General features: G+C 40.0%; 1 protein-coding gene across 2 annotated transcripts in view; it reads right to left on the bottom strand.

Moving 5' to 3' along the window:
- Nucleotides 1-18,160, bottom strand: part of PLCB1 (phospholipase C beta 1) — a 673,983-nt gene that overhangs the window by 212,228 nt on the left and 443,595 nt on the right. For both annotated transcript variants that reach the window (XM_032859164.1, XM_032859165.1), the window contains exons 5-6: nt 2,783-2,862; nt 922-975 (exon numbers count right to left, since the gene is read on the bottom strand). In XM_032859164.1, coding sequence (XP_032715055.1) covers nt 922-975; nt 2,783-2,862 — 134 coding nt within the window. The remainder of the gene's footprint in view (nt 1-921; nt 976-2,782; nt 2,863-18,160) is intronic.

Genomic DNA, 18,160 nt, shown 5'->3' with positions numbered 1-18,160 from the left:
TAAAAGACCTATGTATGTGCTCTTTAAAAAAATGAAACAGCGAATATAAAATCAACGTCTTGAGGCAAAGTTGATGACCCAATTAAAAAACATCGCACTAAGTAGCCTCTAAGCACTAAAACATATCCTGGGTAACTCTGTCTCTTGGCTGCTACCTCTTGCTCTAAAGGTATACATTATTAATATTATTAAGAAACAAGTAATTACTGCTATTATTAAGAATAATTTAACATTGTAATGAGCAGGAGCCTACTACTGGCAGCTAGCAGGTCAAAGGATAAAGGTTGAGCATGAGTTTTCTTTGGTCAGTAATTTGGTTCTAAAAAATAAAATTTATGTATATCAACTGTACTTCAATGAAACAGTGGTCAATTTATTGACAAATAGAGTTTAAATATTACATTAAAAATAGAATTGAATATAAGAATTTAAATTTATGGGGTCTATTGAAACATGACAAAATCTAGTGTCTAGAGCCCATCAGTCCCACAAGGAATATGGTAGAGTTGAATTGTCGTTGTCTCCTCTGAATGGGGCTTCATTCCTGCTCTTGACATTTGAGTTCCAGCCCCTCCTTCGACGCTAGCATCATCTTGGTAGAGGGAGGCGCTGAAGTCACCCGATTGCCATTCCTAGAGCATATCTGAATCTCAAATGGCCTTTTGGGTTTAACAGTACGTTTCCCCCACCCTTTCCCCTCTCTTCCTGCTTTGTTGTTTCTTAAAAATGATGCCACAGGAAAATCTTGATGAGGAAACCAGCTGCACTGATGTGAGCATGGAGCATGAAGGAGAACAGGGTTACCATGCATTCTCAGGCTCCCACTTGGGCCAGTGGAGAAACAAAACAGAGCCATGGCACGGAATCAAATCTTTGAGAAAATAACATGAACACTGATTGGGAAATGCTCCCATAGCTTACTTTTTGAGAGGAATGCGCCCTTCTGGAGTGACTTGCAGCTTAAGTTTAGTATAGCTGTTGGAGAAGCAGAAAAACAAGTACTTAATCTTTAAAAAGCTGTCTATTAAAGAATAAAACACATAAGAAAGGGCTCATCCGTATGTACCGTTTGCTGAATCTCAACAAACTGTTCAGGTCTCTGCAGCCTGCACCCAGATCAAGAAATAGAGCCTTCTCACTTTAGCATTATTCCAGAAGCCCTTCTTGTGCCCCCTGGCAGAGCCTGGCCCACAGAGGGAACCATTATTCTGACTTCAAACAACATAGATAACCTTTTCGGCCAATTTTGCACTTTATATAAGCGGAATCACATTCTTTTGTGTCTGGCTTCTTTCATTTAATATTATGTTTTTGAGATCCATTCTCATGTTTTGCTTATAGCTGAAGATCATTCACTCTCACTGTAAAGTATTTGATTGTGTCATCATAGCTACTGTGTTTATCTCTTTGACTGCTTATCGACGTGGATAGAGAGACAGAGCGACAGAACTTTTGAACGCTGCTAATGGGTGTGTGGACTGGGATTACCACTTTAGGAAACTGCATATGACCCATCAATCCCACATCTATATGTATATGCAGAAATGCTTATGATGTATTCATCAAAAGGCATGTTCTATAATGTCCATAGCAGCCATTCATAGGGAGACACTTGTTGGAAAGGGACATTTGCAATCAATGATTAGCCAACTAGAGGTTTTACTAGCTATAACAAGTGATGTTTCAGATAAGATGTCTTCTTTATCTCTGTGTCTCTTTCCACTAATACCACCTGGCACAACAGATGTTCTAGAAACATCTGTTAGATGAAGGACAGTAAAATCAAAGTCGATAAAAAGGAAGAAGAAAGGAAGGGATTAGGGGAAAGCATTAGAAGGGTCCTCAAGGTGACAAACTATAGAGGAGATGATCACATGAAAAAAACATTTAAGTGAAGACCTATGAAGTACTAACAGTAAAAGAAATTCACGGAAGAGTAAGAAAGAAATGTAGGCTGGAGTCTTAGGTCTAGAATGATGGGTATGTCTTATAGAAGAAGAGGGAAAAGAAAAAGGTAATAAAATAGAGGACCACCTAGTAACATTTGCACTTGTGGTTTTGATTTCAAGGCTTCCCAACCTCCTGGCCATCCATAGCTTCCAAAGTGAACACAGCCAGTTTTCCTTGCTGCTCGTTTGGCAAAAATCATTATTTTCCCTCGTCAAATTATTTTTAGAAAGACTGTGTAATTCCAGAGTGATTGGGTAATCCTGCTTTGCTTCTCTTTCCTTCTCCTTTTCATTCTGTGCCTTCCTCCACATCTTTTTCTCTTTTCTTACTACCACTTTCTGTGGTGGTCTAAGGGCAGGAATCAGGACATCAGCCTACTGATTTAGGTAGGGAGGGAAGTTAGTATAGCATCTATCAGAGATCTAAGACTTGAGAGAAATGAGTACCGTATGTTCCTCTTTCCCTTTGTCAGGTCAATAGTTGATATGACACAGGCATATGTAGAAAGGAAGGGTTCTTTGAAATTAATAATTTTTGGTTCTGAGCACAGCTGTTGGGATTTGGACATGTCTCCTTATTGTGTGTCAAAGGCATTGACATTCAGGGGAGCTCAGCCTAACACGGATGTGCAGCTAGGAGGAAAAGAGAGATCTTTCTTGGAAGTTTTCCAATTCCAAACAGTGGAGGTATCAGTTCCTTAACAAATCCCAAAGGGAAGTTTATGTTTATCAATGTGCGAAGCCAGTGCAGTATAAACAAAGGACTCACAAAGGAGAAAGGAAACTGACTCAGAAGAAGCAACACCCTTAGTAATAAAATTAGAGCTACTTACGCTTTTTCCAGAAATGCGTCTCTTGACATATTTTGGGCCAGCAGGTTTGTTGCCAAACTGAAAACCTCATTTGTCCACTCCTGAAAGATGTAAATCACACTTGCATTAGCTTAAATACTCTCCAGTAATTAGACACATGTTTTTAGCTAGGCTACCAGGAAGGCAAATTAGTTCAATTTGTATGCCTAAGGTATTTTCTTTCCTTCTTTCTCTCCTTTCCTTCTTTCTTTCTTGTAAAAATGACATAATTAAATTCAAATCCCTGAGTTACTGCTCCTTTCTAAGGAAGTGTTCTTTACACATAAACAGAGTCTGCTTTTAAAAATCCCTATTGACAGGGAACTGGCACACTGTCTTTTATTAACCAAGTACTTTTTGCTAGTTTCCTAGCATTATAAAAAGATAAAGAGTTATAAAAAAGTTGAAAATATAGTCAAATATATTTTCAGTACACCTGTAGATGTAATCTTCCTGCTTTACTACTCAAGCCAAAGCAGCTATAACAGGGAACCTGTAAATGTTAATTACAGTTCTAGAAGTTCTCGAAACCAGTTGCAGTCACAACATCACAGTCTCCCTCCTCCCAGTTCTGTCAGTCCCTCACTACTCCCCTAATCTTAATCCCTACCTCACACCACTCACCAGTGATCTCACTTGGCTTCCAAGAAAATGGAAAACAGCAAATCCACACAAAAAAATTGAAATTCCATTTTGAGTGATGGTTTTGAACACAAAATTAACATTCTGCCCACGCCCCCCCCCCAACTCTTTAAGAGACGACATGAGGGCAAAGAAACCATATGTTCAACAGCTTTTCCATCTAATTGCATTTCTTCTGTTGTTTTGCTGGTCTTCTGTGTTTTGCCTCCTGATTTAAGGCATCGATAATATACCATCATGCATTATAATAACATTTGAGGTAGGACTTGTAGAATAAAGTGCTGAAGGAGGGAAGAGGGAATTCTAAGCAAAGAAGACTATCTGGGAGAAAAATCAGAGGTAAGCACACATAGTAGGACTCAGAGGGAATGGGGAGGAGTCTAGTAGGAATAGGGAAAAGAGGGCAAGTTGCAATGAGAAAAGTAGAGCTGGAGGCAGAGTATGGAGAGCTTTCAAGTCTGTTGAGTTATCTAGAGATAATTTAGCAAGAAATGAGATTTACTGAAGGCCCCTTTTCAGGATGGATGATGAGGAGACCTGAGGCCAGATTGCGTGTTGGGGAGGTTATCTGGTGGCCATGTGAAGAATGGAGTTGAGGCTGAGAAACCAAAAAGAAGAAACTCAGTTAGGAAGCTCTCCCAGTTTAGGAGAGAATTTAGGAGGCCTTAACTTCTATATACTATGGGTGGAGGACTTGGAAGACACGGCACAGAGTAATTGTGAGTGAAGCAAAATATTTGATCACCAAACTCTATGTATAAGAACAGAAGCATTGGAATAACTTTTTTAAAAGCTTTAAATTTCTTCAAATTTGATCATTTTATTTTATTTTTTTGTAAGTAAAGCGTTTTTTTAAATGTTTAAAGATTTTTAATTATTTATTTGACACAGAGAGAGAAATCACAAGTAGGCAGAGAGGCAGGCAAAGAGAGAAGGGGAAGCAGGCTCCCTGCTGAGCAGAGAGCCCTTTGCGGGGCTCAATTCCAGGACCCTGAGATCATGACCTGGGCCGAAGGTAGAGGCTTAACCCACTGAGCCACCCAAGCACCCTTCAAATTTGATCATTTTAAATTAAGAGTAGTAACTACTAGTACTGGGTTTTACAATATGTTTCTGGCAAAATAGTTTCTGAGTTAAGGGTCAAACTTTAGACATTCCCACCTCCATGGCAACTTTATGCATCAGTAAAAGCATCTGTAATTGAGGGCAGTGTACCATTTTGTATGTTTATTGGGAGCCAATTCCACACCAGTAGAAGTGAAGGCATTATGAAGAGTTGGGGAAATTTAAACTGGGTCTGACCTTTTAGGTTGAAAGGTAAGGTCCTTGTTATATCCAGCTCAATAGAAATACCAATGTGAGCTACATATATCATTTAAAAATTTCTAGTAGCCACATTAAAAGAGTAGAGGAAGGGGCGCCTGGGTGGTCAGTTGGTTAAGTGGCTGCCTTCGGCTCAGGTCATGATCTCAGAGTCCTGGGATCAAGCCCTAAGTCCGGCTCTCTGCTCAGCAGGGAGCCTGCTTCCGCCTCTCTCTTTGCCTGCCTCTCTGCCTACTTGTGGTTTCTCTCTATCTGTCAAATAAAGAAATAAAATCCTAAAAAAAAAAGTAGAAGAAAACAGGTGAAACTAATTTTAATAAAGTTTTTATTTTAGCTAATATTTCATAAGCATGACTAATCATGTAATCAACACAAAATTGAGATATTTTATATTCTTTTTATGTGCTTACTCTTTGAAGTGAGGTATGGAATTTACATTTACAGCCCATCTCAGTTTGCACTGGCAACCTTCCAAGTACTCAGTTAGCCACAGGTAGCTGGTGGCTGTGGCTATAGCATTTGGTCAGTGCAGGTCTGCTAGATCCTTAGCTCTTTTTATGGATCCTTTATAAAGCCAGCTGAAGGACAGCATCACCACATTTACCACACAGCCAGTTAGCTCATTCAGCAAGTCAAGTGTAATTTACTTTCATCACGTTCTCAGAATGTGAGCATCTAAATTTCCAAGTGTGGAATTCCTAGAATTCACTGGCTTTCTGCAGCCTTCCGAGATGTTCTAAAGATGTAACCCAGGGATTATGCCAAGGATTCAGGGACTAACGCAGTGACCAAGGCAACTTTAGAAATCACCCAGCTCTTGGTTGGGTGCTGGTCTCAGTCTATATCACACTGAGCTAAAACAGCGTGTGTCTTACTTTGGTTTCCTCAGAAGCAGACCCTGAGACAGGGATTTATGAGGAATGGATTTATTATGAAGGGTTTTCTGGCAACTTTATAGGGGATTGAGCAGGACTGGAAAGGGAAAAGGGTAGAAGGGTTGAAGGAAGAAGGAAGAAGGCAGATAGTAACTTTGGCTTTCTCCATCCTGATATAGACCACAATTCACAGTTGAGTTTTTGATGAAGAACAAGGGAGCTGGAGTGTAGCAATGCCCATGCCTGTTAGTCTTGGTTGAGGGCTGCTGGAGAGGGTGGAAATCCCCAGGCACTTCCTGGTTTCCTTGATAGGAGGCAAAGGGGGTTTCAGGTCCAGAGGGAGCAGCCAACAAAGAGACAAGGGTCCTGGCTGTTGGAAGTGAAAGCATTGTGTTTGAAAGTGGAAAAGGACTGGAAGGAACATGGACAGAGTGCTCTGGAGTTAGCTATTGCAAGATAACATATCTGAGGAGTTTTGGGTACCAAAGATAGCTACATTGTACAACCAAAGGCTTGGGGGGAATGGATTCCCATACGTTCTAGAACAGTGTTTCTAAAATTTTCACGTACACATAAACTGCTGGGGGCAGGAGGTAGAGGGTCTTGCTGAAATGCAGATGCTGATTCGGAAGCGTGCACAGAGAATGTGCATCCCAAGCGAAGTCAGCTGAACTATACTAGGAGCAGCAAGGCTTACAGTAGACTTGCAGCACTGATGGAAAGTTGGGTAGACATGAAGGACGTTAAGCTCCACACCAGATCTTGGGACTCAGAATCCACATATTTTTCAAGAAACCTTTGCATTTTTTTATGCATATTAACATTTGTTTGAGCATTCTGCTGGACCGGTAACAGCATTTTGAGTAGTAAGGACTCGGTTTAGGACTAGGACTAGCTAGGACTCGGTTTAGAAAACATTATTCTCATCTTTGTCTGCTTGCTCCCCAACCAAATAAAGAGGTTGTTTTGGTTATTTGTTTGAGAATAACCAAAAGGCTCTCACAGCTGCATTAAGAACAACATGGCTAAAACCTGTGGTCTGAGCTGCTTAAAGCAGCCTTAGCTCATCCTGAGATTATGGGATTTTTTGCTGCAGGACAGACCGAGCCCACCCTGGCAGGGTTCTCATATATCCAATGCTGGGCCCTGGTGAGTTTGGCACTAGAAGGATAGCTTCTTATTTCAATCTGGAGGGTTGGTTTTTCTACTTTGATAGACAAGGGTTCTGATGACTGCCACGAAGCTTGGCTCCGTTTTCACTATTTCAACCCTGAAGTTTCTTAAGTGACATTTTCTGTCTTATGATCAGTCTTTTCTCACAATGCACAACAGAGACTTGAATGAGAGAAAACAGAGCTGAAAGTCAACTTGCATGGAATATCATCTGGAGTTGAAGTGGGCAGATTTGTGCCTTTATTTGCAAGACCGGTTCTGCAATTCCCTCACCGCACGGGTGCGGGCGCACTTACTGAGATGCCTGGTTTGACGCCATTATAGATAGCAAGTTTTCTACCAGGTTGGAAGCTTACTTTATTTCTAACTCCATTTCAGTTCCTCCATTCTTGGCACAGGATTTATGTGTTTGCTTAATACTGCCAACAATTGTTTCACAATTGCCAATTACTCTCAGAGGTATTGTCTGAGTGTTTACTCTGAACTGACCCAAGTCCTTTGCATCTGATCACTTCCTTAGTTCTTACAACAATTCTCTAGGAGGCAGGTACAGTTATTAGCCTCATTTTACAGAGGAGGATTCCAAGTTTCAAAGCACTTTTAAGATTTATTTATATTCTCAGAGCAGATAAAAGTCACAACTTTGGATTAAATCATTAGTTTCTTGGGCTCCAAACCCTGTACTCTCAGATACTGTGCACTCTGTCACTTTGTTCTAGAAAATTTTAGGGTGGCTGATACAGTTCAACAAGATAAAAAAGATAAGTAATTCCACTTAACTGTATTCTGTATAAAACATGGACTCAACACTTACCAGGGGCTAGTCACTGTCGTGGGCATTTGGCAAATAATTAACTCATTGAATCCTCACAACTACTCTCTGAGATAAATTCTGTTATTGCCACCCCATTTGTGTAAATGAGAAAGCTGAGGCACAGAGGCATTCACTAACTGGCATAAGGTCATGCAGTTCATTATGGGTACACCTGAGATTTGAACCCAGGACATTTGCTGCTGGAATTTATATACCTTACAGTTGTACTAAGCAAACTATAGAGTTTATGAAGTAAGCACCTTAACAACATGCTAGAAGGATGGCATTAGAGGAGATAAAATGGAGAAGGGGTGAGGTCAGTCCCAAAACGCAGGGCTAAAGTCTTTGAATTTTGATAGAGGAAGGTCACAATTTCTACTTGCACTTGCTTTAACCAAAGTAAAGAGAGCTCAGTCACAACATGCCCAACCCTTGCTCTAGATCCAAATGCCCGTCATGCAGCCGTTCAGCCATGATGACTAGTCCTGAGAATAGAGAGGAATTTCCCCCATTGGCATTCACACCTCTTAATTTCTTGGCTTAACTTGTCACTGCAAGGGATATACAAAGACAGAGTCTTCTGGAAGAAATAGAATTCTTGCAGACATTCCTCCTTCCCGTTGTTCTGATTTATGTTACCTTTAATATTTTAATGTCTTTATCTTTCTTTTCTTTCCATATTACATATTTCTCTTACTCAAAGAAGTACAGAGAATAGTGTAACTAAAACAGATCAAAGTGTAATAAACGTTCATACCATGCCATATTTACTTTAGGACCTTTTAAAAACTGTATCCTTAGGATGTTGCAGTGCAGATTAATTCTATGCTGTGCGTAGAATGCTTCTCCTTGATCCCATTGTTCTCCCTTTCTCCGGGAGCAGGTTCTGTCTTGCAAGGTAGATATCAATACCAAATCTATTTTCATGTGGTATAGATCATGGTTCAGCAAACTAAGGCCTGAGGGTTAAATCCAGCCTATCATCTGTTTTTATAAATAAAGTTTTATTGAGATAGAGCAATGTTTGTTCATTTACATGTTGTCTGTGGCTGGTTTCAGGCTCTACTGGCAGAGTTGAGAGCCATTATTGAGAGCTTTCTTTTTGCAAGAGAGCCAAAAGGGCAAAGTATTTACTATCTGGCTGTTTACAGAAAACAGTTTGCTGGTCCCTGGTTTGGATGGACGCCTGTATACTTAAAATAGTACATAAATCATATCATAACTGTATGCATCTTTGGCCAATAACTATTGCAACCGACATTATGCCTTTCAATGTATCCTTGCTTCTACGTGTGGGTCTAGTTAATTAATTTAAACTATTATGCTATTCCACTATAGGAAGGTATAATTTATTAATGTATTATCTTATTGATGAACATTTATGGTTTCTTCCTTCAGAAAGCCTAGTTTGCATAAACCTATTTCCTGTTGCCTTAAGTCACATCCAGGAGATTTTCTAGGGTGAATATCATGAATTCTTAGAATCCGTGTATTTTTATCAAATGCTAATACTTGCTCACCAAAGTGGGAAGGACACTAAGATCCCAATGGCAGCGCGGGAGAGCTTGCATTTTACCATATTCTCAAAAAAACTTGCCATTATCAGACTTTGAGAAAATGTTGACAAATCTGATGGATGCACTGTGGGATCTTGCAGAGGTCTTAGTAGGCATCCCTGACTTACCAGCTTAGTTGAGCATCATTTTATATACGTTGGGGCTATTCCACTTTTCCTTTTCTGCAAATTTCCCATTAACATTCTTTTTTTTTTAATTTTATTTTTTTTTAATAATTTTATTTTTTATAAACATATATATATATATTTTTTCCCCCAGGGGTACAGGTCTGTGAATCTCCACGTTTACAAACTTCACAGCACTCACCATAGCACATACCCTACCCAATGTCCATAACCCCCCCCCCCAAGCCCCCTCTGCCCAGCAACCCTCAGTTTGTTTTGTGAGATTAAGAGTCACTTATGGTTTGTCTCCCTCCCAATCCCAACTTGTTTCATTTACTCTTCTCCTACCACATTAACCCCCCATGTTGCATCTCCTCTCCCTCATATCAGGGAGATCATATGATAGTTGTCTTTCTCTGATTGACTTATTTCACTAAGCATGATACCCTCTAGTTCCATCCACGTTGTCGCAAATGGCAAGATTTCATTTCTTTTGATGGCTGCATAGTATTCCATTGTATATATATACCACATCTTCTTTATCCATTCGTCTGTTGATGGACATCTAGGTTCTTTCCATAGTTTGGCTATTGTAGACATTGCTGCTATAAACATTCGGGTGCACGTGCCCCTTCGGATCACTACGTTTGTATCTTTAGGGTAAATACCCAGTAGTGCAATTGCTGGGTCATAGGGTAGTTCTATTTTCAACATTTTGAGGAACCTCCATGCTGTTTTCCAGAGTGGTTGCACCAGCTTGCATTCCCACCAACAGTGGAGGAGGGTTCCCCTTTCTCCACATCCTCGCCAGCATCTGTCTTTTCCGGACTTGTTAATTTTAGCCATTCTGACTGGTGTGAGGTGGTATCTCATTGTGGTTTTGATTTGTATTTCCCTGATGCCGAGTGATATGGAGCACTTTTTCATGTGTCTGTTGGCCATCTGGATGTCTTCTTTGCAGAAATGTCTGTTCATGTCTTCTGCCCATTTCTTGATTGGATTATTTGTTCTTTGGGTGTTGAGTTTGCTAAGTTCTTTATAGATTTTGGACACTAGCCCTTTATCTGATATGTCATTTGCAAATATCTTCTCCCATTCTGTCAGTTGTCTTTTGGTTTTGTTAACTGTTTCCTTTGCTGTGCAAAAGCTTTTGATCTTGATAAAATCCCAATAGTTCATTTTTGCCCTTGCTTCCCTTGCCTTTGGCGATGTTCCTAGGAAGATGTTGCTGTGGCTGAGGTCAAAGAGGTTGCTGCCTGTGTTCTCCTCAAGGATGTTGATGGATTCCTTTCTCACATTGAGGTCTTTCATCCATTTTGAGTCTATTTTCGTGTGTGGTGTAAGGAAATGGTCCAATTTCATTTTTCTGCATGTGGCTGTCCAATTTTCCCAACACCATTTATTGAAGAGGCTGTCTTTTTTCCATTGGACATTCTTTCCTGCTTTGTCGAAGATTAGTTGACCATAGAGTTGAGGGTCTATTTCTGGGCTCTCTATTCTGTTCCATTGATCTATGTGTCTGTTTTTGTGCCAGTACCATGCTGTCTTGATGATGACAGCTTTGTAATAGAGCTTGAAGTCCGGAATTGTGATGCCACCAACTCTGGCTTTCTTTTTCAATATTCCTTTGGCTATTCGTGGTTTTTTCTGGTTCCATATAAATTTTAGGATTATTTGTTCCATTTCTTTGAAAAAAATAGATGGTACTTTGATAGGAATTGCATTAAATGTGTAGATTGCTTTAGGTAGCATAGACATTTTCACAATATTTATTCTTCCAATCCAGGAGCATGGAACATTTTTCCATTTCTTTGTGTCTTCCTCAATTTCTTTCATGAGTACTTTATAGTTTTCTGTGTATAGATTCTTAGTCTCTTTGGTTAGGTTTATTACTAGGTATCTTATAGTTTTGGGTGCAATTGTAAATGGGATGGACTCCTTAATTTCTCTTTCTTCTGTCTTGTTGTTGGTGTAGAGAAATGCGACTGATTTCTGTGCATTGATTTTATATCCTGACACTTTACTGAATTCCTGTACAAGTTCTAGCAGTTTTGGAGTGGAGTCCTTTGGGTTTTCCACATATAGTATCATATCATCTGCAAAGAGTGATAGTTTGGCTTCTTCTTTGCCGATTTGGATGCCTTTAATTTCTTTTTGTTGTCTGATTGCTGAGGCTAGGACTTCTAGTACTATGTTGAATAGCAGTGGTGATAACGGACATCCCTGCCGTGTTCCTGACCTTAGCGGAAAAGCTTTCAGTTTTTCTCCATTGAGAATGATATTTGCGATGGGTTTTTCATAGATGGCTTTGATAATATTGAGGTATGTGCCCACCCATTAACATTCTTAATACACTTCACTTTTAGGGTATTTGTGCTTATTGTCTTTAAAAAGGGGAGAGTTATTGTTCGAGGTTTGAGCTCCAGCACAGGACAGTGGTCAGTATCATTTGTATTGAGAGAAACAAAGTGCTACACAGTGACTGCATGTTGTAAATGGTGCCCAGGACATCATGGCGTGCCAGGCATCCAGCCAGATCGTGGCTGTGACCCAATATCAAGCATCTGGAGTCACAGAGAAAAGGCAGACTGTGGCCTCTGCCCCCTAAAACATGTCTTCATGCAGTGAGTTCTTTGGGAAAGAAAAATATTCTAAAAGGAATACTGAATTTATATAGAAATTATGAGTCCATGGTTACCCTAATAAAATAAAAGGAGTGACAAATGATAATAATCTCAAAACTGGTATTTCCATGGTGCCTGATCTGGAAGTCTCAATTTCTCAATCTATTGTATTATTTTTCAAAAGATTTCTGGAATAAATAATAATTTATACAAGACACATTAATATTTGTGGGGCATATAAAGGTCCTAACGATCTCAAATAGCTATCTGTTTATTTTTTGTTTTTTGGCAGACCCCTACTGCCTTCAGTGATAACAGCGTCATTCCCATCATCTCTGCTCATAAGCAGGTAACGGTTTGGGGTTTGAGTAAGAAGGAACACTGTGCTTCTCATTCAGAATTGCATTGCCTGGCTGAGCACATTTCTCTCACCTACTGGTATGCATCAGAATTCATCTCATTGAGCATTTGTCTTAATGGTACAGTAAAGAGTCTTTTCATGGTGAAAAATGGTCTATGAGTTATAAAGATTTTCATTAAATGCTGAAAGGACTGTCAGAGAAGTCACCACATTTAGGATATTACATAGAGCATGTAGAATTTTGGTAAAATTTCTGGTACAGTGTCTGCTTTGGGTGGCAGTGAGGGTCTTATATTTTATAGTCAAAATGTTCATCTTATACTCAGAGAAAAAACGTTGTAACAAAACAAAAACCAGAAAGCATATTAAGACCCAGTATTATCACTACCAGGACACTAGAAAATTATATCACACAAATGATGTAATATCAAGGAAAGGTGCACAATTATTTCCAAAAGATTCAAATGCCTCTAAGCTACAGTTGACAAAAGCACAACTCAAATTAGCCTGAAAAATAGGAGAATTTCTCAGGGACCCTGGAGATTTCCTGTAATTGAAGGAAAAATTAAGCAAACTGCAGGGGAAAAAAAAAAAAAGATATAATAGAAGACATCAGGAACCTGGGGCCTAAATGCCAAGGGAATTGGCTTTATTGCTTTTCCATTGCTCTCTCCTGTCTGGAGGAATTCTTTTTTCTACTGTCCAGCTTCATTCCCATGGCCATCAACTGTACCCCAAAAGTTGTTACACACGGCCCCTCCCACCACCATAGTTAGTCTGATGACCTTACTTCCAGTATGAAAAATCCTGGCAAAGGTCTCTGATTGTCTACCTTCAAGAAAGTCTAGTCAGGTAAGAACCTAGCAGTATCCAGGAGACCAAATCATTGGAACTGGGGGAGAAGCAGTGAGCGGAGGGATGGAAGGGAATAAAAACACTACATATATTCATTCACAGGAGTACCTGCTCTTTTAGCAGATGGAAGAAAAAGGAAGTGTGTGGGTCATATCTTGTGTGGGATCTCATAGTTCTGCATCCTATTCTTTTTATACAATGGGCAATAAATCCACACTTTTGACTTGAGTTGACTTCACGAATGAATGAATGTGTCAATGAAACAGAATTATATCCATGCTTTCCAATGAATGTCTTATGAACTTAAATTTTATGTCTTCCTCATTGTTATAAGTGTTCGGTCACCCTTCTTGGCTACAGGGTTTTGGATAATCACTTTAAGCATTTCTTATTGCAGTTGGAACTCTGCTGGAACAGGTTGTAAGAACACAGAGTACTGTGTACGACATTGGGTTGAAGAAGCTCTCCAAATAGGAAAGTACAGAAGCTTTAGGGTTAGGGCTTAGGGCATCTACATGGGCTTCACAGACATGCTTTATGCTTTGCTTTATACTTCAGGCTATCTTCTGAAAGACTGTTGCCCCATTATCTTTTTCCAGTAAGTGAAGCATTGCTGTAGTACCTGGTACCCTGATGACTTAAGGAAGAGTTCACATGCTTGAAAGTGCAATTTGCAAGACATGGAAGTTCAAGGATCCACATTTGGCAAGGTAACAGGTGTAGGATAGCCCGAGTCTCCTTCCAACTCCTCTTGACCTTCCCCTGGCACCGTGGGAAAAATGTAACATGGTGAAATCAAGTTAAAATGAATATTAACAGAGTTCTTCAAAGGAAAAAAATAAAGCCTCTGAAATGAGCAGCATCTGCAGTGCAGTGTGGAAGAAAATAGGAAGATGTTTGCTCTGGCTAAGTTCTCAAGATGAGAGGTTTTCCGCTCTACCATTGTGAATCTCAGATGCGCTTGGAGCCCCTGCTGAGGGACACTATCCTCCCCTTCCAGCTAGTTGATTGAGTCATCGCTCATTTGTACAGCTGAGAAAACGTTGATCGAGTGCCCTTATACGAAACCCCTGAAGCTTCCTTTCCATGGGTTTCACGTCAACCCACCATATTCTTGAAATGGTTCTTTCTAAAAGCCTCATGTCACTTTTGTGAAAACACTTGCTATTATGTCTTCTAAGCCTAGCAGCGTCAGTGCTAATGAGTACTTTGGTTTGAATCTGCGGGATTGCTGCATACTATAGACAGTAAGTGTAGGTAAGCAGGGCCTGTAATTATAATCGATAGCATTGTTTATTGTTGAAAAAGTAATTCCTTTTGAGCAGATCAAGTGAACAAAAAATTTAAAGAAAAAAAATTCAGCTAATTTCTCTGGTAAGATGTGTTACAGGTGGAATGAAAGGAGCAATCATAATTTCTTAGGAGTAAAGTGATGCTGCTCATCCATTAAATGAAATCTGACAAAATTGAAACTGCATTCCCTGAAATGAGATTAGTAAACTACACACAGGTACTTCCTCATTAAGTTATAACTTAACCTATGGAATTCTGCTACAATATAATTTTCTCATTTGGAAGTCAATTTGTTTTAAATGCTGTAATTATATCCCCCATCTTCATTTTAGATTGTTTTACAAGCTGGATTCTTTCCCTTTAGATGCAGGGGTATTTGGCCCTTGGTAAGGACTCTATCCTGTTAGCCTTTCCTCCACTGGGAAAATTACTCTTTCCCTTTGGCTCCATTTGCTTCCTTCTTGATTTTCTCACTGCCTGTGGAAGGGTGAACCTTGAATATAACTTGTGTTTCTCTTCTAATTTAAAATTAAAATACTATCATTAGTTTATGTAATGGTTCTTACTCCCCCTCATATTATTGACACTTTTGCTTGTTTATTTAAAAATAAGTCTTATTGGATTTCAGACCCCACTGTGCTACTCCATAGCTGTGGGACCCACTGCTCATTGTGGGGGCCACTGCTCAGTACCACCTAATACTCATTTTCTCCTTCTCTCCTCACTGAAACCTGACATTATTCAGGACAGCAATATACAATAATTGAAAAATCTGCATTTTCCAACATCTCCAGCAGCTAGGGTGGCAATGTGACAAAAGAAGAACTACATGGTAGCGGATGTCTGAGAGGAACTTCTCTATATCAGGTACCTGATATAGAGGCTCCGTTCTTTTTGCTGCTGGAACCACAACTGTGATGGCTGGAGCTGCAGAGCCCTCTTGATCTATGAGGAAATGGCCATGGCAACTACAGGGTCTCCGCCTTGTTATCCTTGAGTCACTGAATGATGCCAAAAACTCTTTAGGGTTCCTACTGCATGGGGTGTTGGGGGAGGGCGGGGAAGCAGAAGCAAACAAGATGCAAACAAGTAAAAAATCCTTAATTTATCTAAGCTTAGGTTTGGTTTCTTTTTTTGTTTCTCAGGGTCAGTGAAACCCCTGCCTTCTAGAATAGTCTTGGGCAAGTTTTTTAACCTGTCCAAGATTCATTTGCCTTATAAAAAGGAGGAAATCATAGGATTTACTTCACAGGCTGTTGTGAGAATTAAGGGAGAATTAAATGTTTAGATCAGTGACAGCCACAACACACACTTAGTAAATGGTAGCTATCTAAAAATTTTTTATTTATCAAAGAAACACATACATAGATTTAAAAGAAAAAAAAAAGTCTAGAGGGGCTATAAAGAAAAAGCAATGATTGCTGTGATACTCTTTCCCTATTCTACTTCTGGACAACTATTCTCAGCATTTCTATTCTTAAATTCCTGGGAGTTAATTCCCTATTTCTAAATAATCTGTTTGTATTGCTTTCTCTTGATTGACCAACTTTAGGACTTAACTATCAATATCCAACTCTGATCTCCTATCCCATCTCCCAACTGCCCTTTCTCCTTTCCCCTGACAGAACTGGTCTTTCTTTCCAGACACCCAGACAACCTCAAGCAACATAATTTAAGCCATTTCTTAATCCACCAATTAAAGATGGTATTACTTGACTTCTCTGTGAGAGGAGGACATTTACCTGCCAATCCTTTTACCTCCAACTCCTGTTAGCTTAGGTTTACTTTCAAAATGATCAAAGTTGAAATGTTTTCTCCTTGTCCAGGATCCATAATTGACTTCAATTAGGATGAGGGAACAGAAGGCTTGCTGAGGCAAAAGCAAAAGCTGACAGACATCCTGCAACCTTCCCCCACCCCCACTCCTGGGTGGGACATAGGTGACATTCTTTAGGAATCTCCCAACTAACTTAATGTTAATATACCTTACTAGGAGGAAAAACCTTGCAGTGGCTGGGCCTCAAGGCCTCCAGTATCTTGTAGGTCCCCTTTAGCATATGAAGGTTCTATTGAAACCTCGCTTTTCCTTACTTCCCCCACCCCCATGGTACATAACCTGCCACCCCTCACAACCCCGGGGCAGCAGCTCTTCCTGCCCATAGGTCCTGTCGGTGCTGTAGTAAACCACCGTTTTGCACCAAAGATGTCTCAAGAATTCCTTCTTGGTCATCGGCTCTGGACTCCACCCCACTGAACCTCACCTATATTCTAAACTTCATCAATCATGTGCATATAAATTGATTCTAAAGGTCTGAAACTGATAAAATAAAAATTTACATGATTACAAAATTGCAAATATAATTTAATTCCTCACCCTTCTTTCCACTTCCATGTCCTGCTCCCTAATCTGCTGGGCTGGTAGTTGTCAAGTCTGGGGCCTCTCTCCACTGATTCCGAGTGGCTCAGTGACCTTGTTGGCTACGGTTTCTAAGGAACCTACATGCTGTTCCATCATGTACTCTCCTCATTTTCTTCTGCAAACTTATTGAAATATGTCATCTCGTTGTGCCCCATCTCATTCTCTTTGTCATTACATATTTACGTTCTTTTACATTTTCACAGTATCTCAAGAAAGATAGCAAGTCACATCTGTGCTTATTCTACTGCTTTGGACTTATACTGTTTTAAACCTTATGTCCAAAACCAAATTTCTGATTTTCCCTCCTTACTTGGTTCTCCATCTCATAAATGCAATGCCAGCAAAACCGACATCATCCTTAGCTCCCTCTTTCTCTCGTGCCGTGTGTCCAATCCATCAGTATGGTTTTATGCATTTTTTTGGCTTTACACTTGACGTATATCCAGAACCCAGCCATTTCTCACTATCTCCACCCCATGCACTCTGCTCTCCCTGTTTCTGCTTCTGCAGCCCTATGATGGCTTTTCAACAGAGCAGCCAGGCCAATCCTGTTAAAATATATTACAATTAATAGATTAAAACTTTATAATATTAATATAATTAATAGCAAATTAATTGGCAAAGTATTTAATTTTTTAAATTATTAATCATTTTAATTTTGTTTTTCATTCTCAGGGGCAGCTTGTTCATTGGGAGCATCGGATATTCTAGGAGCATAAAAATGACAACTGATATTAAGGCAGTAGAGGACACAGATCAACCTGCCACTCTCAGAGGATCCTAGGTATTTCTCCCCGGTAATTAAATAAGGAAGCCCAATGTTTTTAGAGCTCTTCTTCCTTCCAAAAATATTATGGTTTTTGTTTTAAAATTTTTAAAAATTTATTTCAGAGAGAGAGAGAGAGAGAGAGAATGCATGTGCATAAGCAGGGGGAGGGCAAGCAGAGGGAGAAGCAGGCTCCCCTCTGAGCAGGGAGCCCAACGCGGAACTCAATTCCAGGACCCTGGGATCACAACCTGAGCTGAAGGAAGACTCTTAACTGGCAGAGTCAAGTGTCCCTGTTGGTTTGTTTTAATCTGCCTGCCTGCTTCAAGACCATCCACAAAGATAGACAATTAGGGCTTACTCAGCTCCAAGCCTCAGAAGGCAGGGAGGTGTAGGAACGAGGGAGCAGCAGCTCATTTCTGTGTTTTGGGGTGTTTGGAAGGAAAGGGGGGGCACTGCTCTTAAGCAGTTTTCTGACTTTCCTTTCTAGGGAAAAGTGGGTTAGCACTCATGGCAGCCCATACTCTGAAAGCA

This window comes from Lontra canadensis, unplaced genomic scaffold (genome assembly GCF_010015895.1).
Source record: "Lontra canadensis isolate GAN:19392208 unplaced genomic scaffold, GSC_riverotter_1.0 scaffold16, whole genome shotgun sequence".
Lineage (NCBI taxonomy): Eukaryota > Metazoa > Chordata > Mammalia > Carnivora > Mustelidae > Lontra > Lontra canadensis.
The sequence above is the reverse complement of the archived record's forward strand: the minus strand, read 5'-3'. Positions and strand labels throughout refer to the sequence as shown.